The sequence below is a fragment of the Hyperolius riggenbachi genome, chromosome 4 (assembly GCF_040937935.1).
Source record: "Hyperolius riggenbachi isolate aHypRig1 chromosome 4, aHypRig1.pri, whole genome shotgun sequence".
Lineage (NCBI taxonomy): Eukaryota > Metazoa > Chordata > Amphibia > Anura > Hyperoliidae > Hyperolius > Hyperolius riggenbachi.
In genome coordinates, this window is record NC_090649.1 from 43,472,300 (window position 1) to 43,488,034 (window position 15,735).

Here is a 15,735-nt window from a genome sequence, read left to right on the forward strand (position 1 = left end):
TATGCAGTGGCAGGATCACTGAACAGGTATGCAGTGGCAGGATCACTGAACAGGTATGGAGTGGCAGGATCACAGTACAGGTATGCAGTGGGCTGAGGGCTCACTGAACAGAACAGGTATGCAGTGGCAGGATCACTGAACAGGTATGGAGTGGCAGGATCACAGTACAGGTATGCAGTGGGCTGAGGGCTCACTGAACAGAACAGGTATGCAGTGGCAGGATCACTGAACAGGTATGCAGTGGCAGGATCACTGAACAGGTATGCAGTGGCAGGATCACAGTACAGGTATGCAGTGGGCGGAGGGCTCACTGAACAGAACAGGTATGCAGTGGCAGGATCACTGAACAGGTATGGAGTGGCAGGATCACAGTACAGGTATGCAGTGGGCTGAGGGCTCACTGAACAGAATAGGTATGCAGTGGCAGGATCACTGAACAGGTATGCAGTGGCAGGATCACTGAACAGGTATGCAGTGGCAGGATCACAGTACAGGTATGCAGTGGCAGGATCACAGTACAGGTATGCAGTGGGCTGAGGGCTCACTGAACAGAACAGGTATGCAGCCAGGAAGAAGTTAAGCCTAACTAATCTTTCCCTATATGAGAGACTGCAGCAGCTCGCCCTACTCTCACTAATGCAGGCACACGAGTGGCCGTAATGGCCGCCGCTGCCTGCCTTATATAAGGGGGGGTGGGGCTCCAGGGGCTAGTGTAGCCTAATTGGCTACACTGGGCCTGCTGACTGTGATGTAGAGGGTCAAAGTTGACCCTCAGTGCATTATGGGGCGAACCGAACTTCTTCCGCAAAAGGTTCGCGTGCGGTACCCGCACGCGAACCACCTACGTTCGCGCGAACCACGTTCGCCGGCGAACCGTTCGGCCCAACTCTATTTGTGGTGTTCAGAAAAAACAAAACAAAATAAAAAACACATAACACCATGCATATAGTTAAACTAATACCTCTGTTATTTCATTAAACTACACTTTGTCTTTTGTCGGTAAAAAAGGGGTTCTTTGCATGTATAAATATATACATAAAGTGTACAAAAAGGTAAAATTTGCCATTTGATCACATTCACGTCCTTTTAGCACCCTTCAACAATTATATGGTTTACAGTTCTATATAACATATTTGCACTATACAAGTCATTTTGTTATTAAGTGCTACTAAATATTTTATACTAGCTGATGGCCCGGCGCTGCCCGGGTATGTATTTGGCTGATTTTGCCTCCACCCATTTTTTCTAACCCTAACACGCAACTACCTGGTTTGTGAGCTTTGTGGTCTATGGCTTCAATAGTTTTCATTGAAATTAAATCTGATTGGCTGTGGCTCCACCCCCTTTCTGAATCTGAACCCCAGTGACCAACTCAAACCAGGTTTGAGGCGTGTACCATTAACAAATGGCAGCAATTAAATATTCCCTTTGAAAAGCAATAGGTGAATTTTGATTTGCTTTTGTAGGCTCCATCCACTTTTCTGAATATTAATTCCAGTCACCCACTGACCAGCTGTGCAAAGTTTGAGAACCCTACTGTTAACAGTGTAAGAATGGCTGCAGTTTACATTTTCCCAGGAAAATTTGTATTTGTCTCTACCCACTAATGACCTGGCATTGCCTGGGTATGTATTTGGCTGGTGTTGGCTATGCTCACTTTTTCTAACCTTAACACACAATTACTCAATGACCAAGTTTGTGAGCTTTGCGGTCTTTGGCTTCAATAATGTGCATTGAAATGAAAGAAATCTGACTGGCTGTTTGTGGCTCCACCCCCTTTCCTGAATTTGAACCCCCGTCACCCAATGACCAACTGTACCAGGCTTGAGCCATTAACAGTGCAAGAATGGCAGCATTGAAATGTTACCCTTAAAAAAAAAAAAAAAAAAAAAAAAAAAAAATCAATAGGTGAATTTTGATTGGCTTTTGTAGGCTCCACCCACCTTTCTGATTATTAATTCCAGTCACCCAGTGACCAACTGTGCAAAGTTTGAGAACCCTGCCATTAACAGTGTAACAATGGCTGCAGTTTACATTTTCCCTGAGAAATTTGTATTTGTCTCCGCCCCCCTTTTTGGTTATGGGAATAAAAAGTATCCTATACTTTATTCCAGGTAATGTACTATGTGTGCTAAATCTCATTCAAATTCGTTCAGCCATTTTTGCGTGATTGAGTAACAAACATTCAAACTTCCGAACTTTCCCATTTATAATATTAGAAAGGATCAACTTAAGTCTGCAACTATTAGTCTTTTTGGAAACTTCAAAATCATGGCAACAGTATACAAGGTCAAAAGTTACCCTAAGAAACTTCCTGTTTCTATCACATCAAAGTTGCCTAACAAAGACCGAGGCCTGGAACCCAGTGTCACTTGCAAATTTTTGCCTCGAAAATGGACTTTGATTTTGAGAAACACACGTATATATTCACAATACGGCAACATATGTGAAAATGCAAAAAAAATAAATAAATAAATAAAAAAAATTAAATGAAAAATTACAAAAATGATTTGTGATAGTATTTCCGCTCAAAAGTCATGAAACTTAACATAAAGCCAAAGTGTTTTTGAAAAAATGTGCCACTTCATTCCCACTGTTCTCCTTAACCGATTCAGCGCCGCAGTGCCGAAAATCTCATGCATCCGAGCAACGTTCACCTCCCATTCATTCACCTATAACTTTATTGCTACTTATCCCAATGAATTGATCTATATCTTGTTTTTTCCCGCCACCAATTAGGCTTTCTTTGGGGGGTACATTTTGCTAAGAGCCACTTTACTGTAAATGCATTTTAACAGGAAGAATAAGAAAAAAAGGAAAAAATTCATTTCTCAGTTTTTGGCCATTATAGTTTGAAATTAATATACGCTACCGTAATTAAAACGCATGTATTTTCTTTGCCCATATGTCCCGGTTCTTACACCGTTTAAACAATGTCCCTATCACAATTTATGGTGCCGATATTTCATTTAGAAATAAAGGTGCATTTTTTCAATTTGCGTCCATCCCTATTTATAAGCTTATAATTTTAAATATTATAATAACATTCTCTTCACATGCATAATTAAAAAGTTCAGACCCTTGGGTAACTATGTTTGTTTTTTTTAATTGTATATATTTTTTTTAATAAAAAAAGTGTATGTGGGTAATTTTTGGTGTGGGAGGGAAACTGCTAATTTTAAATGTAAAATTATATTTTTTTTGAATCAAAAATGTATGTGGGTGCAGTTTACTATTTGGCCACAAGATGGCCACAATGAAAAAAGTCCTGGATGCGAACGATCTCGCATCCAGGAACTAAAATTCTGGGAAAAAGTTTCCTGGGGGCAGAAATACCGCGCTCTGGAGAGAAAGTCGGTATTTCTGCGGGGAAGTTAGATCGGTGAATGGGAATTATATTCGCTCGCGCACACCACGCAGGGAAAACAGCAGTGCCTATCTGGACGAGGAAACTCGTCCATATAGGCCGAACTGGTTAACATACTCTTAAAATTTGGCGATTCTAGCATGTGTGGTGCTTCGCAATTAACCACTAAATACAGTGGCCTTTAACGGCAATGTGAAATATGAATGTAAAATTTGACAACAATTTGCAGTAAAATGAGAACAGCGAGCGATCGTTATTCACCAGTGAACACGTTTGGCCATTCCTTATTCATCGCTCTGCAATTACACATATGTGAGCATATCACCTACAAGAGAACTAAGGAGAAAAAGTTACATGTGACACCTTCTCATGTTGCAAAGGCTGCTTGCTGATGGCGCTTGCTCTGCCTTCACTCTGTCAAGCAGACGACCTCTAGGAGGTAGGAGGGAGAATTTGTTGAAATGGCTGAGTGTTGATAAAAGTTTTGCTGCTTGGACAGTAAGAGCAGTTAGAGCAAGTTCCACTGGTAAGCAGCCTTCCCAATGTGATAGGAGTTGTCACATGTTGGGAATCTACATAGCTAGGAGGTTTTTTTTAACAGAAAAAAACATTGCATCTTTGCCATTACAAAAATGTTAGCACGGTTATCAGAATATCATGTTTTTTTTACCAAAGGTGCCCCTTTAAATGAGACATGCTTACCCGGGCCATGGGCTTCCCCATGAGGGTTATGTTCTCATTGACTCTGGCCATGAGCTTCAGTAAGGTGGGGTCATCATAGTCAAACCTTTTGTCCATCAGCATCGAGGCTATTATGTTGGCTACAGCGGCATTAAGGATGATGTGATCATTAAAAGGTTTTCCTTAACATGAAGAAAAAAAAATTAAAATAAAATTATTGTAGAGATTAACCAAGTGGCTACATACAATATTGCATATGAAGTGGACTGGAGAGCGAGTGTTTGTCACATCAAGGGAACTGTAATAAAAGATACATGAGCTGAGCGGAAAAAAAACAAAAAAAAAAACGAATTTACTTATCTGGGGCTTCCTTTCTGGTCCCTTGCCATCATCCTGCACTCTTCCACTCCTCCAGTGTCCCCTGAGCTTGGTAGTGAACCAAAATTGCTACCATGCATGCGCCGAATGCTTCTATCCACAGAAGCATGATAGAAGACGCATGCAGCCAGCGTCACACATGCAGTGGCTGGCCGACTCTTCAGTTGGATGGATTAAGAACAGGACGGCGGAGGAAAAGCTAACTGCAAAATCATGACAAGGGACCAGTAGTGCTTTGGGGGCTGGAAGAAGATCCAGGTAAGTAAATTGGCATTTCTTTCACTTAATGTTCACTTTAAGGGTTTCATTCACTAAACCGTGATATGACAAATATCACACGTTATCAAAGTTACCACACTCTCAAAGAGAACACACCTTGGGCTTGGTTCACTAAACCGTGACAACTCGTATCACGCGGCCGGTTTCATGCAATCGCGATTTTTTTTGTGAGCAATCGCACATTTTCACGTGAAACCACCGTCTTTGTGTGCGAAATTTTGCAATTGCATCTGAAAATTTGCAATCGTACACAAACACGAAAACGGCCATGGTAAGAGTTATCACGGTTTAGTGAATCAAGCCCCTTTATTCACTAAACCGTGATAACTGATATCACGGTCACGCTAGTGTTTTGCGCGTGTTAAAATGTGCGCAATGTTTTGCGCGGTAATTCAGATTTTCGTGCGCAAACGCAAATTTTTGCACAAAACACTAGTGCGACCGTGATATCAGTTATCACAGTTTAGTGAATCAAGCCCCTTATCAGAGTAGCATAGCGAGCACAACAAACTTATGTCTGCTAATTGGCAATGGCACTCGTTCTGCCCTGAGCCCCTGCGGGTTCATAGCACTCGCTAGGCGTGTTAAATTTGATAACTTGTGAAATTTGTCTTATCACGGTTTAGTGAATCAAGCCTCAAGTGTGTAGAGATGGTAAATGACATGCTATTTAGCGTTATCATGGATTTATAGAGTACCAGCATATTATTCTGTGGCGTTGTACACCAATATAAAAAATACAGAGTTGGTACGTGATACAGAATTGTTAATTACGGAGACAAAACTAACATTAATTCATATCAAATTCCAAGACAAAAAGGTGAGAGCCATTCTAACCATGCAAATTGAATGCAAAATTGTATGCAGGTTGGGACTGAGCCAATTAAAATCATCAGGGAATGCATTTAATTGTCCAAATTGTAACCTGCAAACAATTTGCATTACATTTGCATGCTGGATAAACATTTAAATCATCAGTGATAGCGGTGTTACTGTCCCAACTTGACTGCAGCCAAGCTATGTGAGGAGGACATGAAAGCTGGTAAGATGTTTGCACCTGAAAAAAAAGTCACATGCACACTATGATTACTGCCATGTTGGGAGCCTCTTTCCTCCAGCTCTACATGACTTGTGAGCATGATGTGGCGAAAATAGTGTTATTCGAGCTATAAGATGCACTGACTTCTTGCCCCACTTTTGGGCGAGAAGAGTGTCTTATGTTATGGTTCTGAAAACAAAAATGTTGGGTACAAAATCGACCAGATATGTTAGATTTCTTTTGTTGACCTAACATGAGGAAAGCATGGAACCTTACCTCCATAGGATCTAAACGTCTGCACTAAGCACTCAGCTTCTTCAATAATCTTGTCCTCTATGGCTTTTTTCCCCATTCCATAATCTCGTAGGGCGGAGAGAGTGAATCTTCTCATGGCCTTCCAGCTCTCACCATTGGAGAAGACAACACCTGGATAGATGCAATTTAGAGCAGACAAATGTGTTATTTTTATTTTTGTATAAAGCAAAAAAAAAAAAAAAAAAAAAAAAATATATATATATATATATATATATATATATATATATATATATATATATTCAAAAGTGTAGATCATCTTTGAGTTCAACCCTTTCAAATTTGTAGTAGGGTCAAAAAACAGGTCTAAAGAACATTAGAGAACAAAAAAACAAAACAAAAAAGCCTATTTGGGAGAGGTGGAAATGTAGCCATGTCCCCTTTCTGGTAATTAGGACTGTTAAAACAATGTATGGTTGCTAGGGGTAACCACACTGTACAGTACCAGAAGCCCAAATAGCTGCACTTAGCAGCTCGACACTCCACAGCCTGTCAGATCTCTCAGAAGTGGACTTCAGACATCTTAAGCTTTTAAGGAGGTTATTTTGCAGATATAGGCGTGGTGGTGTACACATCAGCAATAGTTTTATCTCAGCAAAGCACGAATAGGAATATTATCTTGGTTTTGAATTGCTCTTGCGTATGGTCCTAGTGACTGACTTAGGTTCTGCCTTCAGAACAGGCTATGCTGTGTTACACTAAGACACTACAGGATAAATGAAGAGACGCTAAATAGTGAGAAAAGGAAGTAGCAGTGACCTCCCTTGGAGCCATCAGCCTCCCAAGGGTTAACTCTGACATCCCACGATGAGTGTGGGCCAATTACACACCGCCTCCCAAGCTGGCTATTGGTCGCACAGGAGCAGGTGACATGTATCAGCCTAACTGTGCATGCATGCAGAACTTAAAAGCAAAATAGGATCTACCGACGCCTTGTACCCAGATTCTAAGAATTCATGTGTTTTAGAACCAGGTGAGTTTATGTCCTGCCTGCCAGGATGTCTGTACATAGAGCATCTTTATCTTGTTCCGTGGCCTTCCCCAAACGCAATATGTTCAGACAGGATTTCTTCCCTAGAATGTCTCTTAAAGCAGAACTGCATATACAGTCTTCTTGCTGAAATAGTGGTTTTCTAAAGCACATATGTTATTCTGTATTGTGAGAATCTAATCAATTCTTACAGACCTCTTTATTGAAGTTTTGGGGCATTGGATACTCCTGAAACACATTTGGGCAATAATCGTAATAGATTAACAACTGACATTTTTGGATTGTCTGCATAAAATACTTACCATGATCTTTTTGGCCCTTATAAAATATAGGTATTATTGGTCTGTCAGCAAATTCATCAGCCATGTTGATGAGTGCTTCTTTTATGATGTCATATCCACAAAGGACAACCATTTTGGATGTTCCCAGTTGGATGGTATATATGGGGCCGTACTTTTTAGACAGCTGTAAAAATAATGTAGGATGAGAAAATTGAAATTATGGTAAAAAAAAAAAAAAAAAAAAAGGTGTAGACAAATACAAACAAGCTTTGCCTCTGGATGAACACCATTTTTCTGGAGGGTGTCTTATGCTGGGTACACACGGTACGTTCCCGCATCGAATGCACCACTCGATTCCCGATGATTCGATTATTTCAGAGCATTGATGATTTTTAGGTCGAATGCCATGTAAAGTATGGCAAATCGACTTAACGATCCATCGACCCGCGAATCGGACATGTCGGAAACAAATCGACGGGAATCGAGTTCGGGAACGCACCGTGTGTACCAAGCATTAGACCTAAACTAGAAGGTACTTTGCTTAAACTGAAGAGATTCCACTTTCATGCCTTCCCCACCCCTAGGCCAACTGTTCTATGTGCAGCAGTCCCACTCATTCTATGTGCAACCTCTTCTTCAGTGTACAGCAGCCCCCTCTTTTAAGCATGGCTCCCTTAGACATCAGCTCCCCTATTCTATGTACTCCCTGTTTTTATCCTTCCTGTTCCATCTACAGCCCCTGTAATATTTTTCTGCAATCCCCCTTCTAAGTCTGATTGTCCCCTTGGGCAGCAGCCATCCTAGGTCTCAGCACATGGGTATTAAATTGTTAATATGAAATTAAACCCTGATTATTCTAGGTGTGAAACATGAAACTAAACAATATCTGCCTTGCTGTACAGCACATTGCTCCTGCAGCAAGGCCGGAGCATCTGGAGAGTCTCATGGCAGGAGTACTCAAAAAATTAGCTCAGTTTCCAGGGTTGGCATTATGTGCATGGTATTAATTATTATTTTTAAATGGAATGTAAAAACTCTTTATGCAGTAAACATTACCTCGATAAATGATTTATGGGGTTTACTCATGTCCATAAGGTGAATACTCCCAATGATGGGTAGAGGTCTGGGTCCAGGAGGGAGGTTCTTGCCTTTCTGTTGCTTCTGTTTGTTGTATGCATTGGCCAAGAAAAGTATGACAACGATGGACACAAGAACGGTCACAGGGTCGATGGGAAACATGTCTTCAGTAGTGTCTAGAGCTGGGAAAGTGAATCAGTTACAAATCAATGATCAAACCTACCTCTTGGCGGTGATTATATATTTGTACATGTTGGTCTGTAAGTAGCAGTGTCATAACTCAGATATAATGTTTTACTCTCCTAAGCAAGTATTTATCTACTTCTGTATTGTAGTGTTTTGTTTTTTTTCTCTGAGATGGTATGGCTGACCGCTCCTCTTTAAGTGACTTAGGCAACTTTTCTACTTACAGAACACAAATTGCAAAAGCTTCTTTTTCCACTTGGCGATTGTGAACATAAATGTAATGTGATCACACCAGTAACCGTGCAGTCCGATGTTTGGGATTCGCGGAAAGTCAAAACGAGCATCGCGATTAACGTGTAAATCACAGTACACTAGCAAATCAACAAATGCCGGTGATCCACTTTAAAGAGAACCTGTACTGAGTAAAATTATTTAAAATAAACACATGAGGTAACTTCAAATGAACATTACACAGTTACCTTGCCATCAGTTCCTCTCAGAAGCTCACCATTTTCTTCATACAGTGATCCCTTCCAGTTCTGACAACATTTTGTCAGAACTGAAATATATCAGTTGCTGCCAGTTATATATCAGTTGCTGTCAGTTACAGCTGAGAGGATAACTGATGTGTCCATGTTTCCCTATGGCTCAAGTGGGCGATGTTACAGTTTAACAGTGTGCTGACCAGGAAGCTGTTATGGGGTAATAGCCATTTTCAAAATGGAGGACAGAGAATTCTATTGATCACAGTGGACAAACAGGACGCAGGAGAGGAAAAATAGATTGAGGAGTAGACTGCACGGGAGGCAAGTATGACTTGTGTATATTTATTTTGACTTTTAATTTTCAGTATAGGTTTTCTTTAAAGGGACTCCGAGAAGTGCAGAAACTATGGAAAGATGCATATCATTTTAAAGCTCTCTTTCTCCTCTTTCCAATGATATATAAACCACCACCCTACGTCTTTTAGTTTTCGCTATTTTCGCGATTGAAATTGCCGCGGCCGCGATTTCGATCGCGAAAATAGAGAAAACTAAAAGGCGTAGGGCAACGATTTAGGTGTCGTCAGAAAGAGGAGAAAGAGAGCTTTAAAATGATATCCATCAAGCCATAGTTATATTGTATTACACAGGACGACACTTTCCCCAGTGTCAGCAGCTCCATTCTGCTGAATGCAGCTGCTGACTGACAAAAAGTCGCCCTGTGTAATACAATATAACTATGGAAAGATGGATATCATTTTAAAGCTCTCTTTCTCCTCTTTCTGACGACACCTAAATCGTCGCCCTACGCCTTTCAGTTTTCTCTATTTTCGCGATCGAAATCGCGGCCGCGGCAATTTCAATCGCGAAAATAGCGAAAACTAAAAGGCGTAGGGCGGCGGTTTATATATCATTGGAAAGAGGAGAAAGAGAGCTTTAAAATGATGTGCATCGTTCCATAGTTTCTGCACTGCTCGGAGTCCCTTTAAGCAGAACATAGCTAGTGGAAAAGGAACTTTAAATGGGAAAAAAAATAAATAAATAAAAAATAAAAAAAAAAAAAACCTGTTGGAGCGGTGCTTTTCATGAGTGATATTATAGTGAAAGTAGTAAAATTAGTGTATATCCCTTGCAGAAGATCTTCCTCATCAAGCTCAAACAATCCCAACTGCAGGGATGTTCATTACTACCTTGTAATTATGGCTCTATCATAATTATGGGCCGATTTCTGCAATTACAACCTTGAAATCTTTAGTGATTTGCCACGATTACAGATGGCAATTTCAAATGCATTCGCATTTGGCCGGTAATGCTGGATTACAAGCTGGAATAGTAACCAAGAAAATTCCATTTAATAAGTTTTTTTTTAAGTGGGGTCCCCACTCCTGAGCCTCTTTAACCCCTTGTCCCCCATGCAGGCTGGGATAGCCAGAATGTGGAATCCCAGCTGCGTGAGGCTTCCCACCCTGAGCTATACCAGCCCGCATGGTCCATGGTATGAGGGGGCTCTGGAGGAGAGGGGTGGCCAACCTCTTCCAGAGCCCTTGTCCAATCCATGGACAAGGGGGCCAGCCCCCTCGCCAGGAGAAAAGTATAGCTGTACATAGTACCCCTTACCTATTTCCACAAAGGGTTAAAGAAATAAAAACATAACCATGAGAAAAGTCCTTTAATAGCCTTAATTAACCATGAATATTTACCTAAATTTCACATGCCAATATCCTCGGAAATGGTCCCACAAATATCCTCTAATGTGTGCATAAATTGAAGATAACCGTGCACCTGCTGCCACACACCACCGCTCCCTGCACAGCTCTAGCTATTCTAAGTATAGCTAGAGCCAAATTTAAAGAGACTTTGGTTCTAGCCCAGACACTGGCAAATTTGGCCCTCCAACTAAAAGTCCCACAATGCATTGCAGGAGTCTTACAGTCACAGTCATGACTCAAAGGCAAATGCATTGTGGGACTTGTAGTTCCTTAACAGCTGGAGGGCCACGTTTGCCCATGCCTGTTTTATGCCATACTTAGAATAGACTGAGCTGCTAAGGGGAGAGGTGGGTGTGCAGAGACCTTCAACCAAGCTCACAAAAAAGAGGCTATTTGCGTGGGAACATTTTTTAAAAAGGCAATGGTTAACGACTTTATGACCATAGGTTTCTCCCCCCTGGTGACCAGGCCATTTTTTTACAATTCAGCACTTTGCAACTTTAACAGTTTATTGCTTGGCCATACAACTTTGCACCCAGTTGAATTTTACTCCCTTTTCTTCTCACAAATGCACTTTTCTTTTGGTGGTCTGATTGCTGCTGTATTTTTTTCTCTTTTTATTAATAAAAAAGACCCCCAAAAATTTTACTTTCTTTCCTACCCCTAAAATTGGCCCTAGATTACATTACAAACAATACACTTTACTACCATAGACATGTCTAAGGCAGGGATTAGATTGTGAGCTGTTCATGGGACAGTTAACTGACAAGGATGTCCCTTGTACAGCGCTGCAGGAGATCAGCGCTATACCAGTGCTGCTCGTAATGGAAAAATCTACGCTTACGGATCATTACGCGTAATTTTACGCTATTACGCATTACGCAATTACGGTTACGGCGCAGGAAATTATCTACGGTACATCACCGTAATTACGCGTAAACTTACGCAATTACGCGTAAGGATACCGTAATGGAGGCGCTTACACTACGATGTTACGCGTAGTGCCGTAATACCCATTAATGCGTATTTTTTGACGCATGCGTACGATATGTACGCAATAGCCATCAATGTGACAGTTATTGCGTACATATCATTCGTATGCGTCAAAACGTACGCTTATACTGAAGGGCGGGAGAAGATACTATTGGTTGCTTAGGATGTTGACTGATTGGCTACTCTTAGAAAATGGGAGATTTTACGTTAGTAATTACGCGTAAAATTACGCGTAAGTGTTCGTAAAATTACGCATGCCTAGCAATTACGGTAGGCGGCGTAATTACAATACCGCTTTACGGCTTACGCGTACATACTTACGCGTAAGACCGTAAGTTACGCGTAACGCTTACGCGTAAAAAAACCGGTAAATTACGATGCGTAATTACGCGCATGCGTAATTTCGGCCCAGCACTGCGCTATACACACTAATTTTCCCTTCTAAATAAATAAAAGCCTGCCAGCCACAATGGTGGGCAGGCAGGCTGATTATAGAGCCACGCTGTGCCTAGTAATGGGTGCCCATGCTCGTGTGATCCCCAGTCTAACTTCATGCATCGCTAGATGACACCATTTGGCGTTAGGCAGTCCTGGGACAGTCGCTCTGGCTGCCAATCGGCATTAGGCGGCCACAGAATGGTTAAGATTAACCAGTTCAGGACCCTGGGCTTAAACCCCCCTAGTTAATAGGCCATTTTATGCAAAACTAGGTCACTTCTGCTTGTAGGGCTCCCTGCAGGGCCATACAACTCAGCACACAAGCGATCCCTCCCCCTCCTTCCCCCCCTTTTTCCCCAGCAACACTTCATTAAATATTGGTTTTATATTTTTCCTCTGGTCCCTGCCTCCGCCTGCCTATGACAGCGATCGGCTGTCATAGGCTTCAGCCTATGACAGCAGATTGCTCTTGTCTCCTGGCTGTCCCCAGTACAATACAACGCTGCCATGTATCGCAGCCCTGTACTAAATAGACGGCGATCGCCACTGGGAGACTGAAGGTGGAGATGCGCGCATCGGCGTGTTCTCCTGCAAAACCCAGCCCCCGGATTTGACGCCAATCGGTGTTAGGCTCCCTGCACACTGCAAATCAGTTTTCCGATTCCGATTCAGTTTCCGATTTTCAATTCCGATTTTCCCTGAATACATTCAACAGAAAAAAAAACGGATCAAAAAACGCAGCATGCAGTAAAGATTAAATATCTGAATTGGATATAAAAACCGATTAAAAAGCAGAATCAATCGGAAATGCATGCAGTGTGCAAGAGGCCTTAGGCAGTCCTGGGGCTGCCGCCGCAGTCACACCTTTCGGCGTGATGCGGTCGTTAAAAGACTTTTCTTGTGGTTACTTTTTTTATTTCTTTAACCCTTTGTGGAAATGGGTAAAGGGCACCATGTAACACTATACTCATTTCTCCTGGGGGGCTGGCATCTGGAGTTCCCCTTCTTAAAGGGGGCTCCCATATGCCACCATGAGCCCCCCCCCTCCCCGGTGACTTTGCCCCACCTCGTCCTGAGGCACTGGAGGTGGAGGAAGAGCCTTTTGTCCATGGATTGGACAAGGGCTCTTGGGGAGAGTGTGTGTGGGGGGGGGTCTTAGCCACCCCTCTCTTCCAGAGCCCCCCTCCCCTACCCTACCATGTGCATAAGAGGCATTGCCATGGTACCCATTGTTATATACCCATTGATAAAAGGAGCTTTTCTGAAACGCCGACATCTGGGTAAAAACTCCTCATGCACTGATTATTAACTATGCTATTGAACTACCATTAGTACATTTTTGACACATTGACTGGTACTGTTAGCTCAGACCAGCACTTTGTAACTGTAATTTTTCTATGTACCTTTTCCTACAAAAAGGAAATTATGTGCATTGACTAGCTTGGTGTGTGTCCTCTTGTAAATAAGCGTTTGTTATGACACTGCACCCAGATTCACCATTTGTGCAACACAGTTGAAATCTACGTCCTGCATGTGGCAGGGCGGATCTAACAGGACGCAGATTTCAATTATCCCGCCACACAGTCACGCCGCTCCCGCCAAAATACACTCACCCTGTCGTTTCTCTATGACGGCAGAGCTCTGTGAGCAGGTCAGGAGCAGTTTTCATTGGCTCCTGACCCTGTCATCACTGTAAGTCAATCCCATTGGCTCACATAGATTGACAGGGTCAGGAGCCAATGAAAGCAGCTCCTGGCAAGCGCACAGCACTCTGCGGTCATAGGGACAGCAGAGAGGGACCTACAGCAGGGACAGAGCGGTGTGACCAGAGGATTATTGCAGCAATTTGTGGGGAGGCGGCATCTTACCGTACCAGCAGTCTCTGGTTAAGGGGGCAGAGACTGCTGGTATGGAAATGGTTAAACATTTGGGCTGCATTTTTCAATTTAAGGTGTGCAATACCTATTTGTTTTCTATGGTGGTTCATAAACCCCCCCTCCAGACACACACACACACACACTACACAGACACACACACTACACACACACAGACACAGACACACACACAGAGACACACACACACACTACACAGACACAGACACACACACAGAGACACACACACACACACACACACACTACACAGACACAGACACACACACACACACAGAGACACACAGAGACACACACACACACACAGACACACACACACAGAGACACACAGAGACACACACACACACACACACACACACACACACACACACACAGACACACAGACACACAGACACACAGACACACAGACACATACACACTACACACACCACACACACACACAGCCAATAAAAACAAAATGGTAAAGTTAGCAAAAAAAGTTTAGGTTTTTGATTGAAAAATTAAATTAATGCAACAATATTAGTCACCTGGATTTATAAAATAGTAACACATTTGACAAATACCAATATAAAGAAAGCCAAGCTGGATTTCGTGCAGCAGCATTAAATTACCCAAGTCCATCTCCTTACACTTCCTAATCACACTACAAGTACTCTTCAGCCTGCAGTGTGTGTCCTGTCTGCTTTCGTGGAATACAGTACAGTTAAGAAGCTACTTACATTAAGTGTCTGCAGTACAGTCTTCTCTCTGTGATGTGACAGTGAGTTACCTGGCTATATATAACTGGACGAATAATTAACTCCTGTTCTTGCCAAACCTGTACCAGTGTCGGATATCAACTGTTTCAACACTGCTTTGGCTGTTATTACAGTCTGAGGGCAACTGAGTTTATCCCAGCATTGTACTTGTGTAACTGCTGACATTTTAAAGGGGATGTGGATTGGTTTTAGAATACTTTGTGTTTAACAATAAAAAAAATAAATAAAAAAAAAAAGTTTTATATTTAGATAGCGCCAACACCTTCCACAGAGCTGTACAGAGCACATTGTCTTGTCACTTAATTGTCCCTCAGAGGGTCTCCCAATCTAATCCCTACCAAAGTCACATGTCTATGTGTGTATCCTGTAGTGTGTGTCATCATATAGTCTAGGGCAAATTTAGGGGGAAGCCAGTTAACTTATCTGTATGTTTTTGGGATGTGGGAGGAAACCTGAGTGCCCAGAGGAAACCCAGGCAGACACGCAGAGAACATACAGAATTACAGACTACCCTGCAAGCTCATGGTAAACTAGAACTTCTTGCAGTATGTAAGGTGCTACCAAAAAGCCCTCTTACTAAAATGCTATGCAAAACTAAAGTTTACCTTCTTAAAACAGATGGTATGTGTGATTATTCAGGATAGTGAGAACATACAAACTCCATTAAGGTAAGTATCCTGGCTGGGATTCAAACCTGGAACTCAGCGCTGCAACGTGAGCGCTAACCACTACATCATGTATAGCTTTTTAAATATATTTTTGTGCCAGCAGGACCTCGACTTGGAAAGGTTTTTTTTTTTTTTTTTAGCAGCAGAATGTTTATTTTTGCAGTAAATAACTGCAGTCAAATTATAACTGCAGTCAACTTAGTTAAG

At 42.0% G+C, this 15,735-nt stretch overlaps 1 protein-coding gene across 1 annotated transcript in view; it reads right to left on the reverse strand.

Moving 5' to 3' along the window:
• The window catches only part of LOC137504632 (uncharacterized), a 237,658-nt gene that overhangs the window by 109,682 nt on the left and 112,241 nt on the right, over nucleotides 1–15,735 (reverse strand). The window contains exons 2-5 of the mRNA XM_068233212.1: nucleotides 8,385–8,587; nucleotides 7,350–7,512; nucleotides 6,021–6,170; nucleotides 4,070–4,230 (exon numbers count right to left, since the gene is read on the reverse strand). Of these exons, the coding sequence (XP_068089313.1) occupies nucleotides 4,070–4,230; nucleotides 6,021–6,170; nucleotides 7,350–7,512; nucleotides 8,385–8,567 (657 nt within the window). The 5' untranslated portion in view covers nucleotides 8,568–8,587. The remainder of the gene's footprint in view (nucleotides 1–4,069; nucleotides 4,231–6,020; nucleotides 6,171–7,349; nucleotides 7,513–8,384; nucleotides 8,588–15,735) is intronic.